Source organism: Nyctereutes procyonoides, unplaced genomic scaffold (assembly GCF_905146905.1).
Source record: "Nyctereutes procyonoides isolate TBG_1078 unplaced genomic scaffold, NYPRO_anot_genome, whole genome shotgun sequence".
Lineage (NCBI taxonomy): Eukaryota > Metazoa > Chordata > Mammalia > Carnivora > Canidae > Nyctereutes > Nyctereutes procyonoides.
The window spans coordinates 12,439,808-12,459,674 of record NW_026575033.1 but is presented as its reverse complement, the minus strand read 5'-3'; the positions used below and the strand labels follow the sequence as shown (position 1 = coordinate 12,459,674).

General features: G+C 41.7%; 2 protein-coding genes across 11 annotated transcripts in view; both read left to right on the top strand.

Moving 5' to 3' along the window:
- LOC129504460 (NEDD4-binding protein 2-like 2) overlaps positions 1–10,674 on the top strand; it is a 78,739-nt gene extending 68,065 nt beyond the window's left edge. For 2 of the 7 annotated variants that reach the window (XM_055317154.1, XM_055317152.1), the window contains exons 7-10: positions 2,346–4,105; positions 6,573–6,658; positions 7,877–7,920; positions 10,422–10,559. In XM_055317154.1, coding sequence (XP_055173129.1) covers positions 2,346–4,105; positions 6,573–6,658; positions 7,877–7,900 — 1,870 coding nt within the window. In that variant the 3' untranslated portion in view covers positions 7,901–7,920; positions 10,422–10,559. Of the gene's footprint in view, positions 1–2,345; positions 4,106–4,229; positions 6,659–7,876; positions 7,921–10,421 lie in introns of those variants that run through there. The other 5 variants (XM_055317151.1, XM_055317150.1, XR_008663372.1 and 2 more) reach the window with 4 other exon arrangements.
- Positions 10,675–15,901: 5,227 nt separating this feature from the next.
- Positions 15,902–19,867, top strand: part of N4BP2L1 (NEDD4 binding protein 2 like 1) — a 32,980-nt gene continuing 29,014 nt past the window's right edge. The window contains exon 1 of one of the 4 annotated variants that reach the window (XM_055317449.1): positions 15,902–16,179. In XM_055317449.1, the coding sequence (XP_055173424.1) occupies positions 15,998–16,179 (182 nt within the window). In that variant the 5' untranslated portion in view covers positions 15,902–15,997. The remainder of the gene's footprint in view (positions 16,180–19,867) is intronic. The other 3 variants (XM_055317447.1, XM_055317448.1, XM_055317446.1) reach the window with 3 other exon arrangements.

Here is a 19,867-nt window from a genome sequence, read left to right as displayed (position 1 = left end):
GGATCCCCTATATACCACTTCTTTATCTATTCATCTCTCAATGGATACTCAGGTTGTTTCTGTTTTGGCTATTGTAAATAATGCTGCTATAAACATAGAGGTGCAGATATCTTTCTGAGTTAGTGTTTTTGTATCCTTCAGATACATTCTCAATATTCTCAGCAGTGGAATTACTGGATCATTTGATAGTTCTGTCCTTAATTTTTTGAGGAAACTCCATACTGTTTTCCACAGTCGCTGTAGCTGAGCAAACTCTTTAAATTCTTTTTTTCAATTGTCTTTTTGAGATGGGGATAAAACTAGCATTTGCCTTACTGTTGTGAAGTAAGGCAAGTATCATTGCTATGAAAATTATATGAGTTAATATGTGTAAAGCAACTAGTTTTAATACATAGCAAATATGCAGTAGTTTGTTTTTTTGAGTCAGTTTTCAAAGTCACATTGTGGGCATTATGATTCCTGATATCATAGAAAGTTATTAACATTTTTGTCATGAACCGTACATATCAGCATTGCTTAGTGTCTTAGTTTGGGGCTTTTTTTTTGTTTGTTTATAAACCTATGTGTGTGTAGAGATTTTAGGCATCTTCTGATGTCTTCCCACCCCTATTCACTGGCTCAGAGGTCAGGAGTAGTTCGATTTTTAAAATTTTCTATTGATACATACATTCTAGCTGTCAGATGCTGTCAGTCATCTTACCATTGATGACCTTTGTTTATGTAGTCCTTGCATCTCCAGAAGTTAAGCTACAGTGGATGTATCTGTTGTTCAATATTCTACAGTGGATGTATCTGTTGTTCTACAGTGGATGTATATGTTGTTCAATATTCATTAAGTGGCATGCATTTGCAACTTGCAGTTTATTTTCACTTCTAATGTAGTGATAAAAAAAATAAATATAATCCTTATGCTGAGAAAAAAAACTCCATTTACATGGATTAGGGCTCCCTTTTCCTTGTGCCATGGAAAGCTGTTTAAAAGTGTAAGTAAGTGCATTTATCTCCATAGAATCACTAGTCCTGACATGAGTTTAAAGTCCTCAGTCTATTACCATTTATTTTAGTAAATAAGGCAACAATAAACTCTACCCATTCTTTTCCTCCTTTACCTGCAACAGGATGGTTCATGTTTGGGCAAAGAGAATGGAATTTGTTTTTAGAGTAACATCCTAGTCTATAGTATGAGTTCCATTAATTTATTGCACCTTAGGCTTCTGCTAAAGCTTTCACTGAATCAGCTTTTCCTGACCATGATGAGTTACTGCCAATGTTGGCATTCTTTACTTGATATCTTTTTTACAGAAGTCCTATCACAACTTCTCCTCAGTAATTTAGCATTCCTTAATGTTCTTTCTATGCTAACATCCAGGAATGTGGAAACAAGGGCAGTAGCAATTAGGTGACAAAGAACAAGGTGTTCAGGGCTCCTGTCTATTGAAAATTGCCTGACAGCATGGGATGAAATAAACCAGACCAGAAGACAGGGGTAGATTCAACAAGTTCCTTTGTCCAACACCCAGCCAGTCAACTGAATTTTTCCTTCATTATTTCTTTTGGCTTCCATGTTTGTTTGCTTGTTTAATTGTTTGTTGTTTGTTGTTTTGTTTCTGTTCTCTATCCTGGATTTTTTTTTTCTCAGCTGTGTCTATTGTCTTTCCCCCCACTGCATTTTACTATGTCTCTATCTGTACCTTATAGAAGATAACTAGATCTTTATGTTCTAAATTAGATAATGTTCTAAATCCCCCTTCTTTTCTTTTGGAATCAAAAGATTATCTTCAATTAAGGAGAACTGTGAACTTTTAGTGTGGTCAATGGAAATACTATTATAGTAGGAATAAAGAACACTATATTCTTTTAGGTGGGATAATTTTTTACTGTGGTATTGTCCCTGGCATTGCAGGAAGGTAAACACCCCTGGCCTCAGTACCAAGTGCCAGTAACACATCTCCAGTCATTGTGACCACCTACAATGCCTCTACAGACTTACAAACCTCATTAAGTAGTGATAGAACCTCTGCTTTAGAACCACTGCGAGGTAGGCAATTAGAAGCATCTGCAAACCCTGGACTTTGCTGTTTGTCATCAAATGTGCTTTGTAATTTGTAAGTTACTGATTTATGAAACAAGTATGTGAAAATGTCTTGTAACTTCCTCAAAGTGTACTCATTTTTAGTTGAGAGAATTAAAGTTTTTCTCTTTTTAAAATTTTAAAACTATACTACAAAGTACACAATGCTTTAAAATCTCTTGTACTAGTGATTTGCACATTAAGAGTATGTTTTAGTTGCTAGTGTTATACAAATAATTAAGTGATAAATGTTCTTAACTCTTTTATATTTCAGAGAAAGAGATTTGAAGAAAACTGGGCACAGGCTCAGCAAAACCAAACAGAAGAGAAACAGAAAAAGAAATAAAAAGCAGAACAGTCATAGTAAAATCATGGGAGAAAACTCATTTGAAATCTTAAGTTACCATATACCAGGGGATCAGGACCCATCCCAGAGTGAAGAGGAAGACCTGGAAGACACCAAAAGAGAATCAGTGCATGACTTCACTGGTGGGCTGGGAGATGAACTAAGAGATTTAGTAAATGGCCACAAAGATGAGGTGTGGAAAAGCATAAATCCTGAAGAGAGTTTTCCAAATGTTACATCTGAAATTGAGCGGGAAAATGCACCAAAAAATTACCTCTCTAAAGAAAACAATGATTTGTTTCTAAATATGTCACTGATGTCAAATGAAAACTCTGTTACTTGCCTGACAATGACTCAGGATCTTTCCTGCGTAGCAAGTGATGACTACATGAAGATAGGAAAGCATACTGGAAATAGGCAACCCATGGCATCAGACATCCAGGGTGGATCCACTGACATCTCCTGCTTATCTATGCAGAAGAGAGAGAAAGTAGATAAAAGACTCACAAATGAAACAATTCTTTGCCATCAGTATGGGTCCAGAACTTCAGAGAAAGATTTAAGAAAGAAACAAGGAATAAATGCAACTAAAAACAACTATTGGGCTCTTTTTCCAGACAATCTAACTGATGAAGAATTATGGATGGGCTCTGAGAGACAACCCTGTTTAGGGAGCTGGCCTGAGGGACCTCATAAGTTTATATGTGAACAAAGACCAAAGAAAGATAGATGGCAAAAGCTGGTCTCTCCGGACAGCAGGGGACAATTGATTACATTGATCTCTGCTTGTGAAGAAACTTCAGTATCAAGGAGCTGTCCAGAAACATTGATAGAGGAGAAACTATTGATAGAAAATGAAGATTTGTCACCTCCAACTGAGAATACAGATTCATTCATAGAAAGTGAAACAAGTATCATTAGAATCTGCTTGCCTAAACTGGATATCCCAAAGAGTGACTTACACTCAACAAAGAATAAGAAAAGGAGAGAGAAAAGGATTTTCAATTTGGCACCAAATTTTAACTTACTGGAACAGAGATATATCAATGTAAAAGAAAGAGGGTCATGTGGCTTGTCAACAGAAAGCAAAGGACTAGAAATTATTTTGGAAGAAGAAAAAGATAGAATTTCAGAAATAAATCATAAAAAGGAGAATACACGAAAACTTATGACCTTGAATCATCATCATCATCCATCGTGGTTTTACTTTGATATTATCAAAGATCTTCCTCTAAATGTTGGTAGACAATCTTATTCTTATTACCTGCCATTTAATAGACTAAGCCACTCTGTATATTTTTACAAAAACCCTATTCCTTCTCTTGTGCTACAATATACAGCTAGCTTTCAGATGGTATCTTTTACAAGCAAGAAATCATTTTTGACTTTCAAGTCTCAGACAAGAGTAGATAACCAACTAAGTGACCGAGGATTTAGTTCTTCAGAAATTTTAAGTAGCCAACCTGATCCTTTCCACTCTTTTAGGGTCACTTCTGATCTTCACTTTTTAAGTGAAAGTTTCGACAAAAGGCTGAAGACATGGGAAGAACCTAAGCCCTTACAGTTCTTGCAAACTGAGGATGACCAAGATTTAACAAGCACTGGCTTTGATTCCCTTGAGCTGCAATTATCACAAGTGTTTGCCTTTCAACTAGTAAAGCTTTTTGGATCCCCCGGAGTTCCAATGGGTAAATTATGTTTATTCCCTCCAAAAAAAAAAGTTCATCTTAACATATATGAGTAGTTTTTTGAAGTTTTTCTACCCTGTATTAGTGATTTCATGCAGTTAATTGATCTCCCTTCACTTTTCAGCAGTAGACGTAGAGGACCCATAGCAAATGGTGCTTGATCTTCAGTCATGTGCCGGCCTCCACCTCAAGGACCAGCAGTCTTAAATGTCTTTGAGCACTTAGAATCCTTGGACTCTCTATATAAATAGACACTGAGAAGAACAAAGGATGAGGCAGGCGAACAGTAATGAAACAAATAAAGATGGGTTACCCTTTTTTTTTTTAATCTTCCTATTTTATACATTTCCCTTGTTTGGCAAATGGCCCTTTCCTTTCTCATGTGTAGTATGGCTCATAGATAACAGAATAGTAAAGAGGGTGGAAATGTGAAGGTTAAATGATGAAAAAATATCTGAAATAAGTTGAATTTTTAAAACTATCTGAAAAAGATACAAAGATTCCTTCTGGCTCTTGTTTTTGGAAATGAAAAATCCACCTATTATTAAAACACATTAAAATGTTTTTGTAGTATCCTGAGTAAAATTCTAAGTAAACTTCTAAATAATACATATATTTAAGATGCCAAAAGTCTTAGGAAATTGAACACATATTCCAATTTTTCCTTACCTGTAAATCAGTTGCAGTGTTAGTGATTTAATTGAGTTGAATGTGTCCTCTTCCTTGGGGACAGAAACTGTAAGAGCCAAGAAGTCAAAGCTCCATTCCCCACAGTTCTCCTGTATCTTCTTGATATTCTTTCTTTTCTAAACATACCAGGAGTAGAGGACCCATACCAGGGTCTCTGGGTCCTGCTCTTCTCTCAGAGCTTATCTTTCAGAGGTTTTTACATTGCTCCTAAATTTCTGCTGTTCTGGGCAAAATTGGGGCCCAGATCCCAGACCCAAGACTGGCTAAGTCTCAGGGTGAGGCATCAAGCAGTTATTAACCTGCTCTTGAGGGTCTAGCATTATGTTTATCATTTTTGTAAACTGTGAATAATCACTTCTTAAACTGTTTGCTGCAGTATGCTATCCTAGACACACTGGAGAAATATACCAATTAAAAAAATTAAAATGCATTTGCTTTAGGGAATTTTGAAAGATAAGTGAAGTCATTTTAGGTCAGGGGTCTTAGTCCTAGGTCCATATTCTAAATGTATGCAAAAATTTTTGTGTCATTTTGAACATTTTTCTGAGAAAGTTAATAGATTTTATCACTTTCTGGGGCAGGGGAGGGGGTGTCAGTGCATGACTTGAAAAGATTAACAATCACTGTATTAAATTAACATCAGAAAACATGAAGGCACTGGTGAGAAAAGATTCTAAACCTCCTCCTCCCTTGAATGCACCATCATAATCAACAGTAATGATCAAGCATCCATTAATTAAGCTTTGGAAAGCTTTCCAGAGGAAATAGACCTCATTCATCAAATAGCTTACCTTCTAAATGGGGAGCAAGACTAACACAAAACAAAATTATTGCACACAGAAAATATAAATGACAAACTTATGAATATTCTATGAGCAAGGTTAGCAGTGCTTAAGGGATTGTTGAAGAGAATATGGGGTTATGGTTTTTTGGGGGATGGCTTTAATGTGAAAATGAATTATAAGCAGTGCTTATACAAATGTAGCTTAAAAAATATATAGGGAAAGAATTTCACATTTGGATATTGTGGGTGCTTAAAAAAGGAGAGGAAAAACTTAAGTGGAAACTGTCAACTGATTTGTTTGGCCAAGTTGGAGAAGCAAAGCTTTGATGCATGTAGGGCTAGTGGCCTTGTAAATGAAGCAGGGAGCTCAAATGAATCCTAGTATTAGGAGGTATTATAATTATATATAAAGCCACACACAGGTCTGAAGAAACCAAACTACTCTTATTGCCAGGGACATGTGTGTATAGGAAAAATATTTTGTGTGATTTGATATGGCTGATATGTATATATCAGTGTTTGGACTTATTTGTGAACATCTTAATTATCTGTGAGGATTTTTCCCCAGACACTCTTATGTGGAAGGAATAGTTTACAGTAAGACTGAACTTGCTATAGTTGTGCTGTTTCTACCTGTCACGGGAAGGGATAACTACCTGAATTTCTATGCCCTGTGACAATGCCACTTGAAGCAAATATATAATGTGTGTTATAATATATTTATTATTGATATATATTTTTACTTAATGAAAATTTGAACTATGATACATATCGCTTTACATGTATAAATAAGCATTTCCATTGTGTCAGGATAGTGTTTACTAATAAAGGCCTGAGATAAACTAACTCCTGCTCTAGCCATCAGTGAAATATCTTCCAAACCAGGTTCTTACCATTATGTCAGTCTAAATATCATGTTTGCATATCTTCACATTTAGGGTAAAAAATCTGTATGACATTGGAGATGAAATTTGTTCACTTTTATTTTCACAGAATCTTTGATGCCTGATGACTGTGTGGTTTCCCTTGACTGGAAGACACTGAAGATGATCTATTTGCAATGGAAGACTTCACTAGAGGTATATTTTTATGGCTTTCAAAGAAGAACTTCTCTAACTGATTTCTTAAAACAAAAACAAAAACACAACAAACAATTGGACAAAACCTGATCATCAAATGTAGTATGAAGGGCTACATCTCTTATATTAAATTAGAGAAAGACTGTATGTTGATGGGTGGCTAATATATGCTCTTTCAGTTAGTTCCAAAGAGAAAACTGTGTTTAATTCCCTAACTTTGCTGTAATGTAGGCTGGTATAAGGGCCTACTGTGGATTACTCAGGTGCCCATTTTAGGAGAGCCCTTTCTTCATTACATCTTCTGTCCAGCCCTCAAACTTATCCTGCTATGATAGAGTAATAGCTACAAATTAGATTCATATTTACTTGACTTGGGAGCACCTCATTATTGGTATTTTCTGTTGGTCCATAGTGAGAGACATGACCATTCTGACAGGCTGTTAATTTTCCAGGTAGGTGGAGGAACACTGGTGGGGAAGATTAGAAAGGTAATAGAAATTCTGGAGAAGGCAGCACACCGTATAATGTAATGGGGAGAGAGTTGACATTAGTTGATAGTTATTTGAATATTCCCAGAGGCAATGCTAGGGGTACATTGTGAGATAAATGGTAAAAGCAAGGTTTAGTGTAACATAAAATTATATAGTGCAGGATAGTAGGTATTTCTTAATGGTTCATATAAGCACAGCTGTGGGAAAAGTAGATTTGTTTTATGTGCCCAGTTAGTAAAACTAAGTAACATTTTTCTAAACTTCTTATTTCTTTTCAATCTCCATGGAGAATTTATTGCTGCCTAAACACACACACACACACACACACACACACACACACTCATACACATTCACACATACACTTACACACTCATACACCAACCCCAATATTTTATTTTTTAAGATTTTATTTATTCATTAGAGAATGAGCATAAGCTGGTGGGGAGGGGCAGAGGGAGAAGCAGGAAGTCTAACTAGGGGCTTGATTCCAGGACCTCAGAATCATGACCTGATGACCTGAGCTGAAGGCTGATGCTTAACTAACTGAGCCACCCAGATGCCCCCACAACCCCAATATTTTAAATGTTTAAGTGGACATTTGTGGTTATAAGGTTTATTTTGCCATTTTGAGAATGTTCCTACATGAGTTTAATGATGATAAATGATAAACTTAACCCCAATGCCAAATATTAATCATTATTTTATATATTTTAATTATAATTTCTAGAAAAGACAGAAGAAGATTGGTTAAAAATGAGAATTTCTAGAACTGTAAGTACAACTTATTCCAGAGACTTCTGTATGATCAGAAGGAAGTGGATGTTGACATTATTTGGTTGTAATAGCTCCATGTACCAAAATTGAAGAGTAAATATAAAAAATGTAGTCTATTACCATAGCAACCCTGTGTGCTATTGCACATGTGATTTTCTATTTCCTTTAAATGTAGATCTTTTTGTGAAAAACAACAAAGCTTAGATTGTTGTTGCCAAATTTATTTCTCAACTTTATTGGTTAGAACATATTTTAGAGCATTCTGTCAACACACAGTTTATGAGGGATTACCACCCCCGCCCCTCCACCCCAGATTGTTGTGTGATAAAAACTGGGAGTTAGGGATAGAGGTTATATTTAAATATTAAAAAATTCTTTAGAAAGGAGGTAAAACATGTAGACAGATTTACATTCTATTTTAAACTTGACATCAAGCTGACATTAAAATAAACACATTGCACTTTTTTTTTCAAATGCCTAAATTAGGAAATAAACACAGCTGCTATGATTTTGGTATATATGTGCATGGTTTTGATAAGAAGAATTGAATGCACTCTGCATTTACCATATGTTTTCTTTCTTCCTTTTAATTTTATTTCTAAGAGTTTTCTGTGTTTCCATTTTTCAGCTAGAAATATACATATACCCAATAAACGTGTTTTTGTTTCTTTTAAACCTGGTTCTGCTGTGAGAAGGACTAAAGGAACAGGAGAAGAGTTTGAGATTTGGGGGACTACTAGAAAATGTGGGATTAATGTAGTCTGAGAAGGGATAAAAGGCTAAGAGGAATTCCAGAGAAAGCAGGTGAAGAAATTCATTTATTCATTTAACAACTATTTATTGAGTAGCCTCAATCCAGACATTGTTTGATACCTGGGGGCTATAGCAGTGAAAACAGTCCTGCCCTCATGGAGTTTATGTTAGGACTGAAGTTAGGAAGAAGTGTTTTCCCTCCCTCCTTCATGAGGCAGCCCCAACGTGACACCAGTACAATACAAGCTGCACGCAGCCAGCATGGACATATTTGGCTGTGGCCAATTCACGAGTCATTTCCATCTGCTAAATTTGGATATATTGTGTCAAGGACACTTTCTGGAATATACTTTTGATTATTATATTCATCTTTCACATTCATGCTACACTGCTTTTTGGCCTTCTCCTACAGACCAGTCACCACTAATTATTAATCTGTTCTTATGGAGGAACTTTATGAGTGTTGTAGCTATGTACAGGTTTTTTTTTTTTTTTTTAACAATTATGATGAGAACATGCCTCCCTGTTTTGTGTTTGGCATAATGTACTAATTAGTGGGCCTCAAGGGGTAGATAGAAATGTATAAGGGGGGGATCCCTGGGTGGCGCAGCGGTTTGGCACCTGCCTTTGGCCCAGGGCGCGATCCTGGAGACCCGGGATCGAGTCCCACGTCGGGCTCCCGGTGCATGGAGCCTGCTTCTCCTTCTGCCTGTGTCTCTGCCTCTCGCTCTCTCTGTGACTATCGTAAATAAAAAAAAAAAAAAAAAAGAAATGTATAAGGGGGGAAATAGGAGAATGTGGTTGGCTCTAGGAGCCCCAAGTCCCTGCCTATTTCAAGATCCTCTTCCTGCTGCTGGTTGCTAGGGTGTTTTATTGTTGCTTGGGTAAAGAGGTGGGGCAGAGTGCTGGAATGAGGATGTGTTCCCATCTTGTAGCTCTTGCTGTCTGGCTGTGTGATCTTAAACAAGACACCCTCTCAGAGCCTCAATTTCTTCACCTGCAAAAAAGATTTATGATAGCAACCTGTCAAGAGAATATTAAATGAGGATTAGCGACATAACTTGTGCAAAGTACTTAACATAGTGCCTGAAAAATAATAGGCTCTTAGAAGGGTTAATTCCCCTTCTCTAAATACCCCTTGGGTGCCAGCATTGTCTTTGAAATGTCCCAGGCAGAACAGAAATTGTGTTATCTAGGAGAGCAACACATTGACTCCACAAACTTGGTAACACATTTGCATGAATTAGTGTATTTATTATGAACTTTCTAGTGTAAATAGCTGGATCCTCAGGGAATGGGACAGAGTACAGGTGTGGATTTATTTATTTATTTATTTTTTAATTTTTTTTTAAAATTTATTTACGATAGTCACAGAGAGACAGAGAGAGAGAGAGGCAGAGACACAGGCAGATGGAGAAGCAGGCTCCATGCACCGGGAGCCCGACGTGGGATTCGATCCCGGGTCTCCAGGATCGCGCCCTGGGCCAAAGGCAGGCGCTAAACCGCTGCGCCACCCAGGGATCCCCAGGTGTGGATTTAAAGACAGGAGGTCAGGCACTGTCAGGGAGACTGCCTCTGTCTGTCACATGAGGTGGGACCAGGCAGGATGTGGGGATTGTGGGGGAGAGTGAAGGTCTACATGCAGGGGAGTGGCATAAATAGGGAAATAGCCTGAGACACTGACAGCTGACTCCATGTAAGTCACTGTTTTGTGTGGACTTGTTTGGCCTGTGTTTTGTTTGTAGTTGAATTCTTCAGTCTTCTTGGTGCTGTTGAAGATCCTCACCATCAAGAAAGAGTGCTCAGTGCCCACCCAAAGGATTATTGTCAGCCATATACTCACAGGATACCAAAACTGGTTTGGATAATCTGTTCAACTGTTCTTGATTAGTTATTTGAATAATAAAAAACTCAACAAAAGAGGTAACAACTTGAACTTTTTATTATCTAATTGTGAAGATGTTTGCCCTACTTTAATTTGTTTTATGGAAGAAAATAAGGCACAGAAAACTTGAGTAATTTATTTTAAAAATCACATCAGGTTGGAAGGGTAGGCCTTATATTCAAGTATGGGTCTGTGATTCCATTTCTAAAATTCTAAAATCCAAAAAAGCTCTGAAAATCAAAAAGTTTTTGTTTTGTTTTGTTTCTTAAATGTTTGGCATTAAAACTAAGGTGTGAGCAAAACTTGACACAAACAGCAAAACTTAGTTTTACTCTTTATCCTACCTAGTGTGACTGTTCAGTCATAACATTTCATTGCAGAAATATTAATGTGTTTAATTACCACGGGCTACCCAGCCCCCACTCAGAATGTAAGGTGTTATATATACACATACACACACACACACACACACACACACACACACTCTTTCTGAATTCTGAAATCTATCTGGCTTCAAGGATATGGATTAGCAATTGTGGGACTTCCACCATATGACAGGTAACCATCTTTTTAAATTGTTTTAGTTTAGTTGTATTTAACAAACTTCTGATGTGAAAATTCATCTTTGAAAAACAGAAATTAGGGGTGATTACTCACTATCACCAACATGTAGGAGTTTACTTAATCCTTCCATTTTTCAGAAAGGGAGCCCTGACTGTCTGATCTTACTCCTACTCCTCCCTATCCTGTCTGATCTCCAGGGAATAAACCTTCCTGGCTTCTCTAGGAGATGGGCAACTGCCTGACTCTGGATATTTGTTTCTTAAACAGACTTCCAACTGACCTTCCTGTTTAGAGCCCCAGTTCCAGCCCCGGATCTTCTAGTTCCTGAAATTTAGGGGTTATGCAGGGTAAATTATATTAACTCATGGCTTTCTATAATTCAGGGTTTTTTAGGGGAGAGGGTTGGGGTTTTGGGTTTGGGCTTTTTGTTTGTTTTTGCCAAATTAATTAACACTTGGTCTTTCCAGTTTTCAAAATTTTGGTGCTATGAATCTCTCTTTTTTATTATGGTTTATGCTTAAAAAGATTAACAAAACAACTGCCCCCCCCAAAAAAAATTAGTGAGGTTTCAAAGAGGGAGTAGAAATTAAATATTTGTGTTCCATCTTCCATCTTTATTGGAAATTGAGGGCTTTATTTAAAATAGATCTATATTTTTCCTTATTCTCATTTCATATAGCTTTAGAAGAAAGCTATCTTTCTCCTAGATGGTGAGTCTGTTCCAGATGGAGACCAGGGTCGTCAGTGTTTGCTTGAACTCCTCAAGAGTCTTGCTTTCTCTTCAGGCTCCTAGAGCCATTGTAAAACTGGCCTTGTTTTTGGTCCAGGATGCGATGATTCCAGGGAAGAACAACAGTATTAGCATCTAAGCACAGACAGCTGTGGAGGGGACTCTGGCATCTGGCAAATCCTTGTTTTCTTAGGGGGCCTTCACTGACGGTATTTATGGATGTCTAATGAATACATAGAATTCACACTGCCATGCCTTCCCCAAGGGTAATATTGTGAATATTTAACAATTAGTAAGGTATGCGTAGTGACCAGTTCTGAAACACCTCTATGCTGTACTGATGCAAAGCAGGTGACCATCTATCCAGGCTTGTACTTGGGATCCAGAATGTCTCCAGCTTACTCCAGCCCCTATCTTTATTATCTTGCCCTAATTTCCAAGATGGAACTTTAGAAAAATGGGCTGGGGCCACTTTCTCCTGCTCCCAGGCTTCCTCCTTAAAGCTTATAGTCCTCAAGTGCCCTTGTGGCTAGTGAAATAGGTGCTGTGGAAAAGAAGATATGGTCCTCACCTTGGGGAAGGGGTATGGCACTAAAAAAATAAGGAATGGATTGTGGGAGGTAGAGGCAGGTGGGGTACAGTGAGCAAAATCAGGCTTGTCCAGAGAACGTTCCACATGGCAGACTTCTCCCAGGCCACCAGAGTCCTGTGCATGTCCTGTTAATTCAACCAAGTAGACATATACCTGCTACATTGTTTCTCTTCCCTTGTCCCCCTTTCCCTAACTTCTAGCTTCCTGCAGCTTCCATCTGGCTTCTAAGGGAGGATGAGGGAAGAGCCAGGAGGGAGCAGTGTTAGTAGAGAGGGACAAAGTCCTATCTCTGACTGGTCAGATTGTGCAGAATCTGTGGCAGCAGGTGCAAGTGGAGGTGCTAGAGCAATCCGGAGTCCACCACAGAAACAGCTAAGCAGGCAAAGCTAAACTTCTTTCCAGTCCTTTCCATTTATACCAGTTATATATACCAGGAGGAGCATATATGTGGATAAGACTAATTTATATTTTTGAGTAAAAACATCAGAAAATTTTTGGTAGGGAAAGAAAAGACATAGGATTAGAGAGGATTGGGATAGGTCCTGCCTACATATTTTAAATGGTTCTACTATGTTAAAAGGGCGTTTGGTTAAACTGCTTTGGAAGCTCCATCTTGGTTTCAGACTTCCTGCCATCTTGGTATCGCTGGGGTAGAAACCGGGGGCTGATTTACGAATAAGCGTTCTAAATCCTGAGTTATTTGGAACTGTAGGTTTGAGGGTTACATTCCTGGTTTCCACTAGTTCTTGTTGTGTACCTCCTTATTTTCCCATGTTTTTAAAGCAGTAGTGATTAGAGGAATATTTGAAGGTTGCATTTGCCAAAAGTTACTTATATAATTTTCCTTACACCTGTCATGCTAATAGTTTCTAGTGCAGCAAAGTCAGATTGTGCTGGTCATCACATGAGCGAGACATGGAATGGAACCCTCAAGCTGAAAAGTTGGTTGGATGAAATGAGGGCACTAAGGAGTGTTATCGCAGGGATCCTCTGACTTGGGTGTAGCCCAGCTCTCTGGAAGCTGCCACCCAGAGAGAAACAGTAAAGATCTGAATGCAGCTAATAGCAAGCTGGATCTCTGATCCGTCAACGTGTTTACTTACAGTTTACTCTTTGGCTGACATTACCACGATCTTTGTTTATTCTTAATATTTAGTAAATCCCAAGCTCACACTTATCTATTGAGAAAGTGGCTCAGGTCCACATACACTTACTGAGCACCTCCTGAATCCCAGGTGGTGTTGTTAGATCTTGGGGTGACTGTTCCTACTTATACAGTCTAGTGGGGGGATACAGAAACACAGATAACTTTAAACAGTGTGGTTTAGAGGACTAAATCAGAAAAACAGCCAGAGTTTGTCGACTAGTTAAATGCGGGGCTTGAAAGAAAAGTGTGTAGGGTCACTTCCAGGTGTTACTGACCATCTTCTCCTCCTTGAAGCTCTTTTTCCCTGGGCCTCCATACATCTCTCTCTGTTTCAGAGTTATGTCTGCTTTGCTGATCATTCTCTTATACTCTCCTTTGGCAACTCCACTTCAAAGACACAGTACTTAAATACTGGTGTGTCCAGTGCCCCGTCTTCAGCTGTCTGCTCTATCATCTATCTTCTCACCTGGAAAGGATTCCCAAAGCTGTCTCTAGCTCAGACCTCTCTTCTGAGCAACACTCCTATTTCTCAGCCTCTACTAGGGTGTTCCATCTGCCACAGACACTGCAGACTCCATATGCCAAAACCTCTAGACCCCCAAATCTCTAGCACCCCCCCATGCCGTTTCCCACATTGCCTGGGGCCTTCTCTGTAGAAGGAAATAGAAATAGATGGAGGTCTCATGCAGCACTAATAGAAATAAACCAGCCACATATGTAATTTAAACTTTTCTAGTAGCTGCATTAAGAAAAGCTAAAAGAAACAAGTGAAATTAACTTTAATTCTGTATTAACACACCAACATACTACTATTTCAACACAGTCAATATACAAATTACTAAGATATTTTACATTTTTTTCATGTGTGTGTATTTTAATCTCGATTTGCACTAGCCACATTTCAAGCATTCAAAAGCCTGTATCGTACAGTGCAAGTCTAGAATGAAAAAGGTAGTAATTTGAGGGTGGGCAAAAACTCTTATAAGAAGTATATAGAATACATAGAAGTAGAGGATACCTATATTAAAGCATCACTATTTTTATGAGTCATGCCTGTTATCTGTTCCTTATGGTTTTCCCCTAATATATAGAGAAGCCTTTGAAATTCTTGTTTTCTCAGCAGTGCCAAGATCCTTCCTCTGATTCTGGGAAGGGATTTTCAAGGGAGAGCAGGTCATCTCCCTGCCCCACCTCTCCAGGGGAATCCCAGGGGGGAAGGTACAATTCTCAGCACAGACCCCTCCCTCCCTACTTGAGCCCTTCTTTCCAAAGTTTATTGTGAAATCTCTGGATTTTGTTTCAGAAGGAAATTGCTTCTCTTCACAATTCCTTTTCAAAATGTTCATACCTTAGCTGCCAGAAACAAAACGTATTTACTTTACAGTTAATTATTACAGCCAAAGCCACCATATACGCTGGATTTTTCCAGCATGGTATTTTCAATATTGTCTCTTTCTGTCCATGCATCTTGAATTTTGGTTCAGAAAATAGGATCGCTCTATCACACCCTTGAGTGTGAAATATTGGAGAGTGCTATGGTGATCAACCAACTGGAGCTCATCAGTTCCTGGAACTTAGAACTTCATTCTGGATACTTCTCTATAAATGATTTCAGTAGACTGCTTCTTTCCCTGGGGAGCTGAAAGAGTTCCAGAGAGGCCGTATCTTTTCAGGTGGCAGCAGAGCAAGTACCTGGGCAGTATAGTTCTTCTCAGGAGACCTAGTTTTTGCAGCTGTGGCCAGATCAGTCTGAGTTTTAAGGGGTGCATTTTTCTGATGATGAGATTTAAAGTTACGTAGAGGCAACAAAGCTTTCTAAGAATATTTTTGGCAGGCTAAAGAAGGATTAAAAAAAAAAAAAGGGAAAGAAACGTTACAGGCCCTGGGACAGCGTGTTAGCCGCCGGGACACTAGCCAGATATTGGTGCTCATAAACCGGGGGAGACAATGGACTTTACTGTTACTATTCAGAATGCGGTTCACAGTTGTTTAATCGTCGACCGAAATGTTTTCACTTTCAAGGTCTGGGCCAGTCGGGGTGGGGTGGAGAAGGGCTGTGGCAGAGGGCCTGACTTCCGAGGCCGGAGGCCCAGGGAAGCGTCCTAGGGTCCCACCGGGCAGGGCGGGGGAGCGGGGTCGCGGAGCGGGGCAGGGGGGCGGGGGGCGGGGGTGCGGGGCGCGCCCGGGTTCTCCGCGCTGCGGCCTCCCGGCGCCCCGGGCTCTCCAGGTGGGGACGCCCCCTCCCACGCAGCGCGGTTCGGGCGGGAGGGAGGGAGGGGCTGGGCTCCGAGCGCCCGCCCCTCCATCTATCACATGGCCGGAGAGCCACAAAAACAACAGCTTTGGCCAAGACCGTGACTTCAGGAAAGGGAACCCGGGGCTCTCGCAGCCAGCCCCCACCCCATGGAGGAGAGTTTCCTTGAATCCTTTGGGAGGCTGAGCCTCCAGCAGCAGCAGCAGCAGCAGCAGCCTCGGCCGCCAGCCCCGCCGCCCCCGCGTGGGACACCTCCGCGCCGCCACAGCTTTAGGAAACACCTCTACCTCCTGCGAGGCCTCCCGGGCTCGGGGAAAACTACGCTGGCCAGGTAATGGCAACGGCCTGGGGCCGGCGCGGACCGGGAACCGCGGACCGCGGCCGAGCGAGCCCCGGCCCCGAGCCGCCCCGGCCCGCGCCCCGCCACCGCGTCCGCCCGGCTCCTGCCCCGGCCCCGGCCCCGGCCCCGGCCCCGGCCCCGGCCCCGGCCCGAGCCTGGCTGCGGGGGAGCCTGCGCCGCCCCCGGTGCCCGCGCGGCCGCGGCCCGTCCTGCCGGTCTCCACGCTGCGCGAGCCCCGGAGGGCACCGGCCCCTGCCCGGCCGCCGAGCCGGGCCCCGGGCCAGCCGCGGAGGGAGCCGTCGCCGCCCCCAGCCCGCCGCCCCCAGCCCGCAGCCCCCAGCCCGCAGCCCCCCAGCCTCCCCGCCGGGGCCCGCAGGCCCGCAGGGAGTCTTCTTCAGGAGCCCCGGCGGCGACTGCGGAGAGAACCGCGGGCCGCTCGCTAGCGCAGGCGCCCGCCACGGAGCGTCCACAGGCGTTTAAACCAGAGCGGAGACCCGAGGGGGCCGGGGCCGGGGCCGGGGCCGGGGGCGGGGGCAGGGGCCGGGGGCGGGGGCCGGGGGCAGGGGGCGGGGCCAGGGGGCGGGGGCGGGGGGCGCGGCCCGCGCGGAGAATCTAGCGGAATCAAGCAGCCCCGCGTTTGCTTTGGCAGCTGCGAAGGTGCACAGGTGCTCGGGGAGGGGCCGGCGCGGCCGCGGCGGGAGGCCGTTGGCAGAGCCTCGGCTCGGGCGCCCAAATTCGCGAGTTGCGTAAGCCGCGCTCCCGGCACGGGTCAGCGGGAGATACGCGGGCTGGTCGCCTGCCCGTCGCCTGCCGCCTCCCTGTGGCCCACCGCTGCAGCCTGATGCCCACAGCCCCCGCTTTGCACTAGATGCTACGTTGAACTGTTTCTCTCCTTGCTTTTGCTGACGCTGGCCCGCCTGCCTGGCTTGCCGCCCGCCTACCTTTGCCCGACTGATTCCACTAGCCCTTTAAGACTCGGATCTGTCACTTTGCCCAGCAGCTACCCCTCCCCACCGGTAGGTGCTCGCCCTCTGGGCTCCTTGGCTTCCTGTTTACACCTCTGTGACTGCGCTGGGTTTTGCACATGGCTTTGTGTATCCTTCTTCAAGGTCCTTGAAGCTAGGGGCGGTAGAAGGAGCCTCTTGCCCTCAGAGAGCTTTCCATCTCATTAGAGAAGTGAGGCTAGCCATAGAACCATGGAACTGCTACAGAACAATCAAGGAGGCGTACATTCAGGAGCTGATCCGGGTGATACACAAAGACGGTGGGAGCAGGGTCTGAATCCATTGGGGTCAGGGAACTGTGACAGCCCCGGTGATGTGCTGCCAGTTTAATTAGGATTCCTGGCTGATTGGTTGGAGTCAAGCCTTTAGCAAAAACAGTATTGCTACATTTTTACAGATTAAAGGGGTGGTGACTTCCAAAGGGTCATTGGCACCCTTTCCTAAAACACATGGATTTCAACAGGCCTCTCTGATTAGGGAGGGAGGGTGGGGAGTGGGGGAGCCTGATTAGAAATCAGCAGAACTTGGGTATTTTGTGACACAGTCCTGGTGGGTACATCTGTTACAAACTGAGTATCTTCTGAATTCAAGTCCCATTTAGTTTCACTTTGATTTTGCTGATCCATGGCCTGTGGCACGCTGAGTGTCAAAGAAGGAAGTAAAATCTTTGGCCAGATTTTGTTTTTAACTACTTAAAAGGGAAGTGATATGACAAGTGGAAGGAAAAGTGCATAGAATTGAACATCAAATCCGTGGGATGTTGAACCTTAGATTCCTCATCTGTAAAGCGAGTGGGTTGGCCTGGGCGGTCTTTAAGGTCCCTTCTGGCTCTAACATTCTACACTTTTAGGATTTTAATTCCTGGTTGACATTTGGCTAACGGGAAGACACCGGATGAGAGACCAGCTTATTAAAGAACATCTCTCTAGGGACGACTGGAGTGAGCACTGGCCTGGGAGTCTGAAGATTGTGCCTTTAGATCCTCTTCATCACGAAAGCTGGTGACTTTCAGCAATCACCTAGCTTCTCTGGGACTTATTTTCCTTATCTATGGCTACTAAGAAGGGATTAGATTAGGTGATTTATTGAAGATCCCTCTGGCTCTTAATTTCTACTTGTCAGTCTTAAGAATGGTTTGTTAGTAATGGCTAGGTCAAGAGCTCTCTGACGTTGGAGTCAATTTATGGCTTCAAATCCAAGCTCTGCCACTCACTTCCTTTGGCCTTTTGCTCAGCTCCTCTGCACCTAAGTTTCCTTTTCTGTTACATGGGGATGTCTGCTCTGTCCACTTCAGAAGACTCTCGCAGAGGTTAAATGTGTGTGAGAGAACTTGCTAAACTTTAAATGTTGTATATATTTTACGAGGTATTCGTTGCTGCTTCAGATGTTGATCAGCGGAGATAAATCTTCAAGGTGTTACTGGGGAGAAGCCTGGCTCTGAAATGAAGCAGGCAGCTGGAGGTTGACTTTGTGAGTTCTCCTGTTGGGAGTTCTGGAGGCAGAGGAGCCTTGGCCCTGCTTTGGTGGTGGTGGTGGGGATGGTGGCTTGTGCACTTGTGTAGCAATCTGGGAAGTAAGAAGGGAAACAGGGCACAGCTCAGCAAGAAGGGAAGCCTTCAGCCAGGATCAAGTGGTGCGGCGAACGTCACCCGCCGTGACCCTCAAGGACCTGTCTTCCCCTTTTTCCTGGGGGGTCGGGTGAGGTGAGAAGAAAACTGGCTAATTGTTAAAAAGTACACGTGGAGAAAGTAGTAAAACTGTAAGGCTATCTGAAGTATTGTTGGATTCTGGGAAATTCTATTTTCCTTATTCTCTGTATTTTCCAAATTTTCTATAACGAATATGTATTTTTTGAATCAGAAAAATAAAAAAAAAGTTTTTAAAAATTGGAGGAGATCGTTTTTACAAATGTGGGTTCATCTTTCTTCCTGCTTTTCTCATTTTATTAAAGATATAATAAAAATGTTATTGAAATTAGGATATGTTGTGTCTTCCAAATCAATGTTAGATTTCTGTGCTTTTTACCTGTATGTTTTTATAGTTTGAAGGGGCTGGGATGTTGAAACCACCTATTTAAATTCTTTGGAAATATTTAAAAAACAGTTTTATCAGGTTTAAGAAAGTTTTGAGTACAACAGAATACTAAAAACTTAGCATGCCCCCTAAATCTGTCTTATCACCTCTATTTCATGAAAAAAAAAATTCAAAAATAGTTTATCATTGACCTGTAAGTCCTACTTTTAGGAATTCATCCTTAGGCAATAATTGGACAAGTACATGTTCATCACAGAGCTTTTTTATATGATAGAAGAAATGTGAGCCAACTTAAACATATAAAAATAGAGGAGTAGCTTACAAGTCATGCTGTCATTAATGGGACCATAGATGTATTTGACATACAAATATATTAATTCCCATCATTAAGTTAAAAAGCCTATTAGCAAAGCTATCTATCTCTCTACACAAAAATTCCATTTTCTATTCAAAGAAAGGGGGTCTACATAGACTTAGAGACAAATGTGTGGAAAGCTATCTGTTGGTAGTTGTTGACTTTAGATAGTGGGATTATGGACTTTCTCCCCCTGACTTATTTTCTCATTTTTCCATGACAAATATGTATTACTTGTTAACTTTTTAAAGGTGAAAATAACTTTTTAAAGTTGAAAATAGTTTTG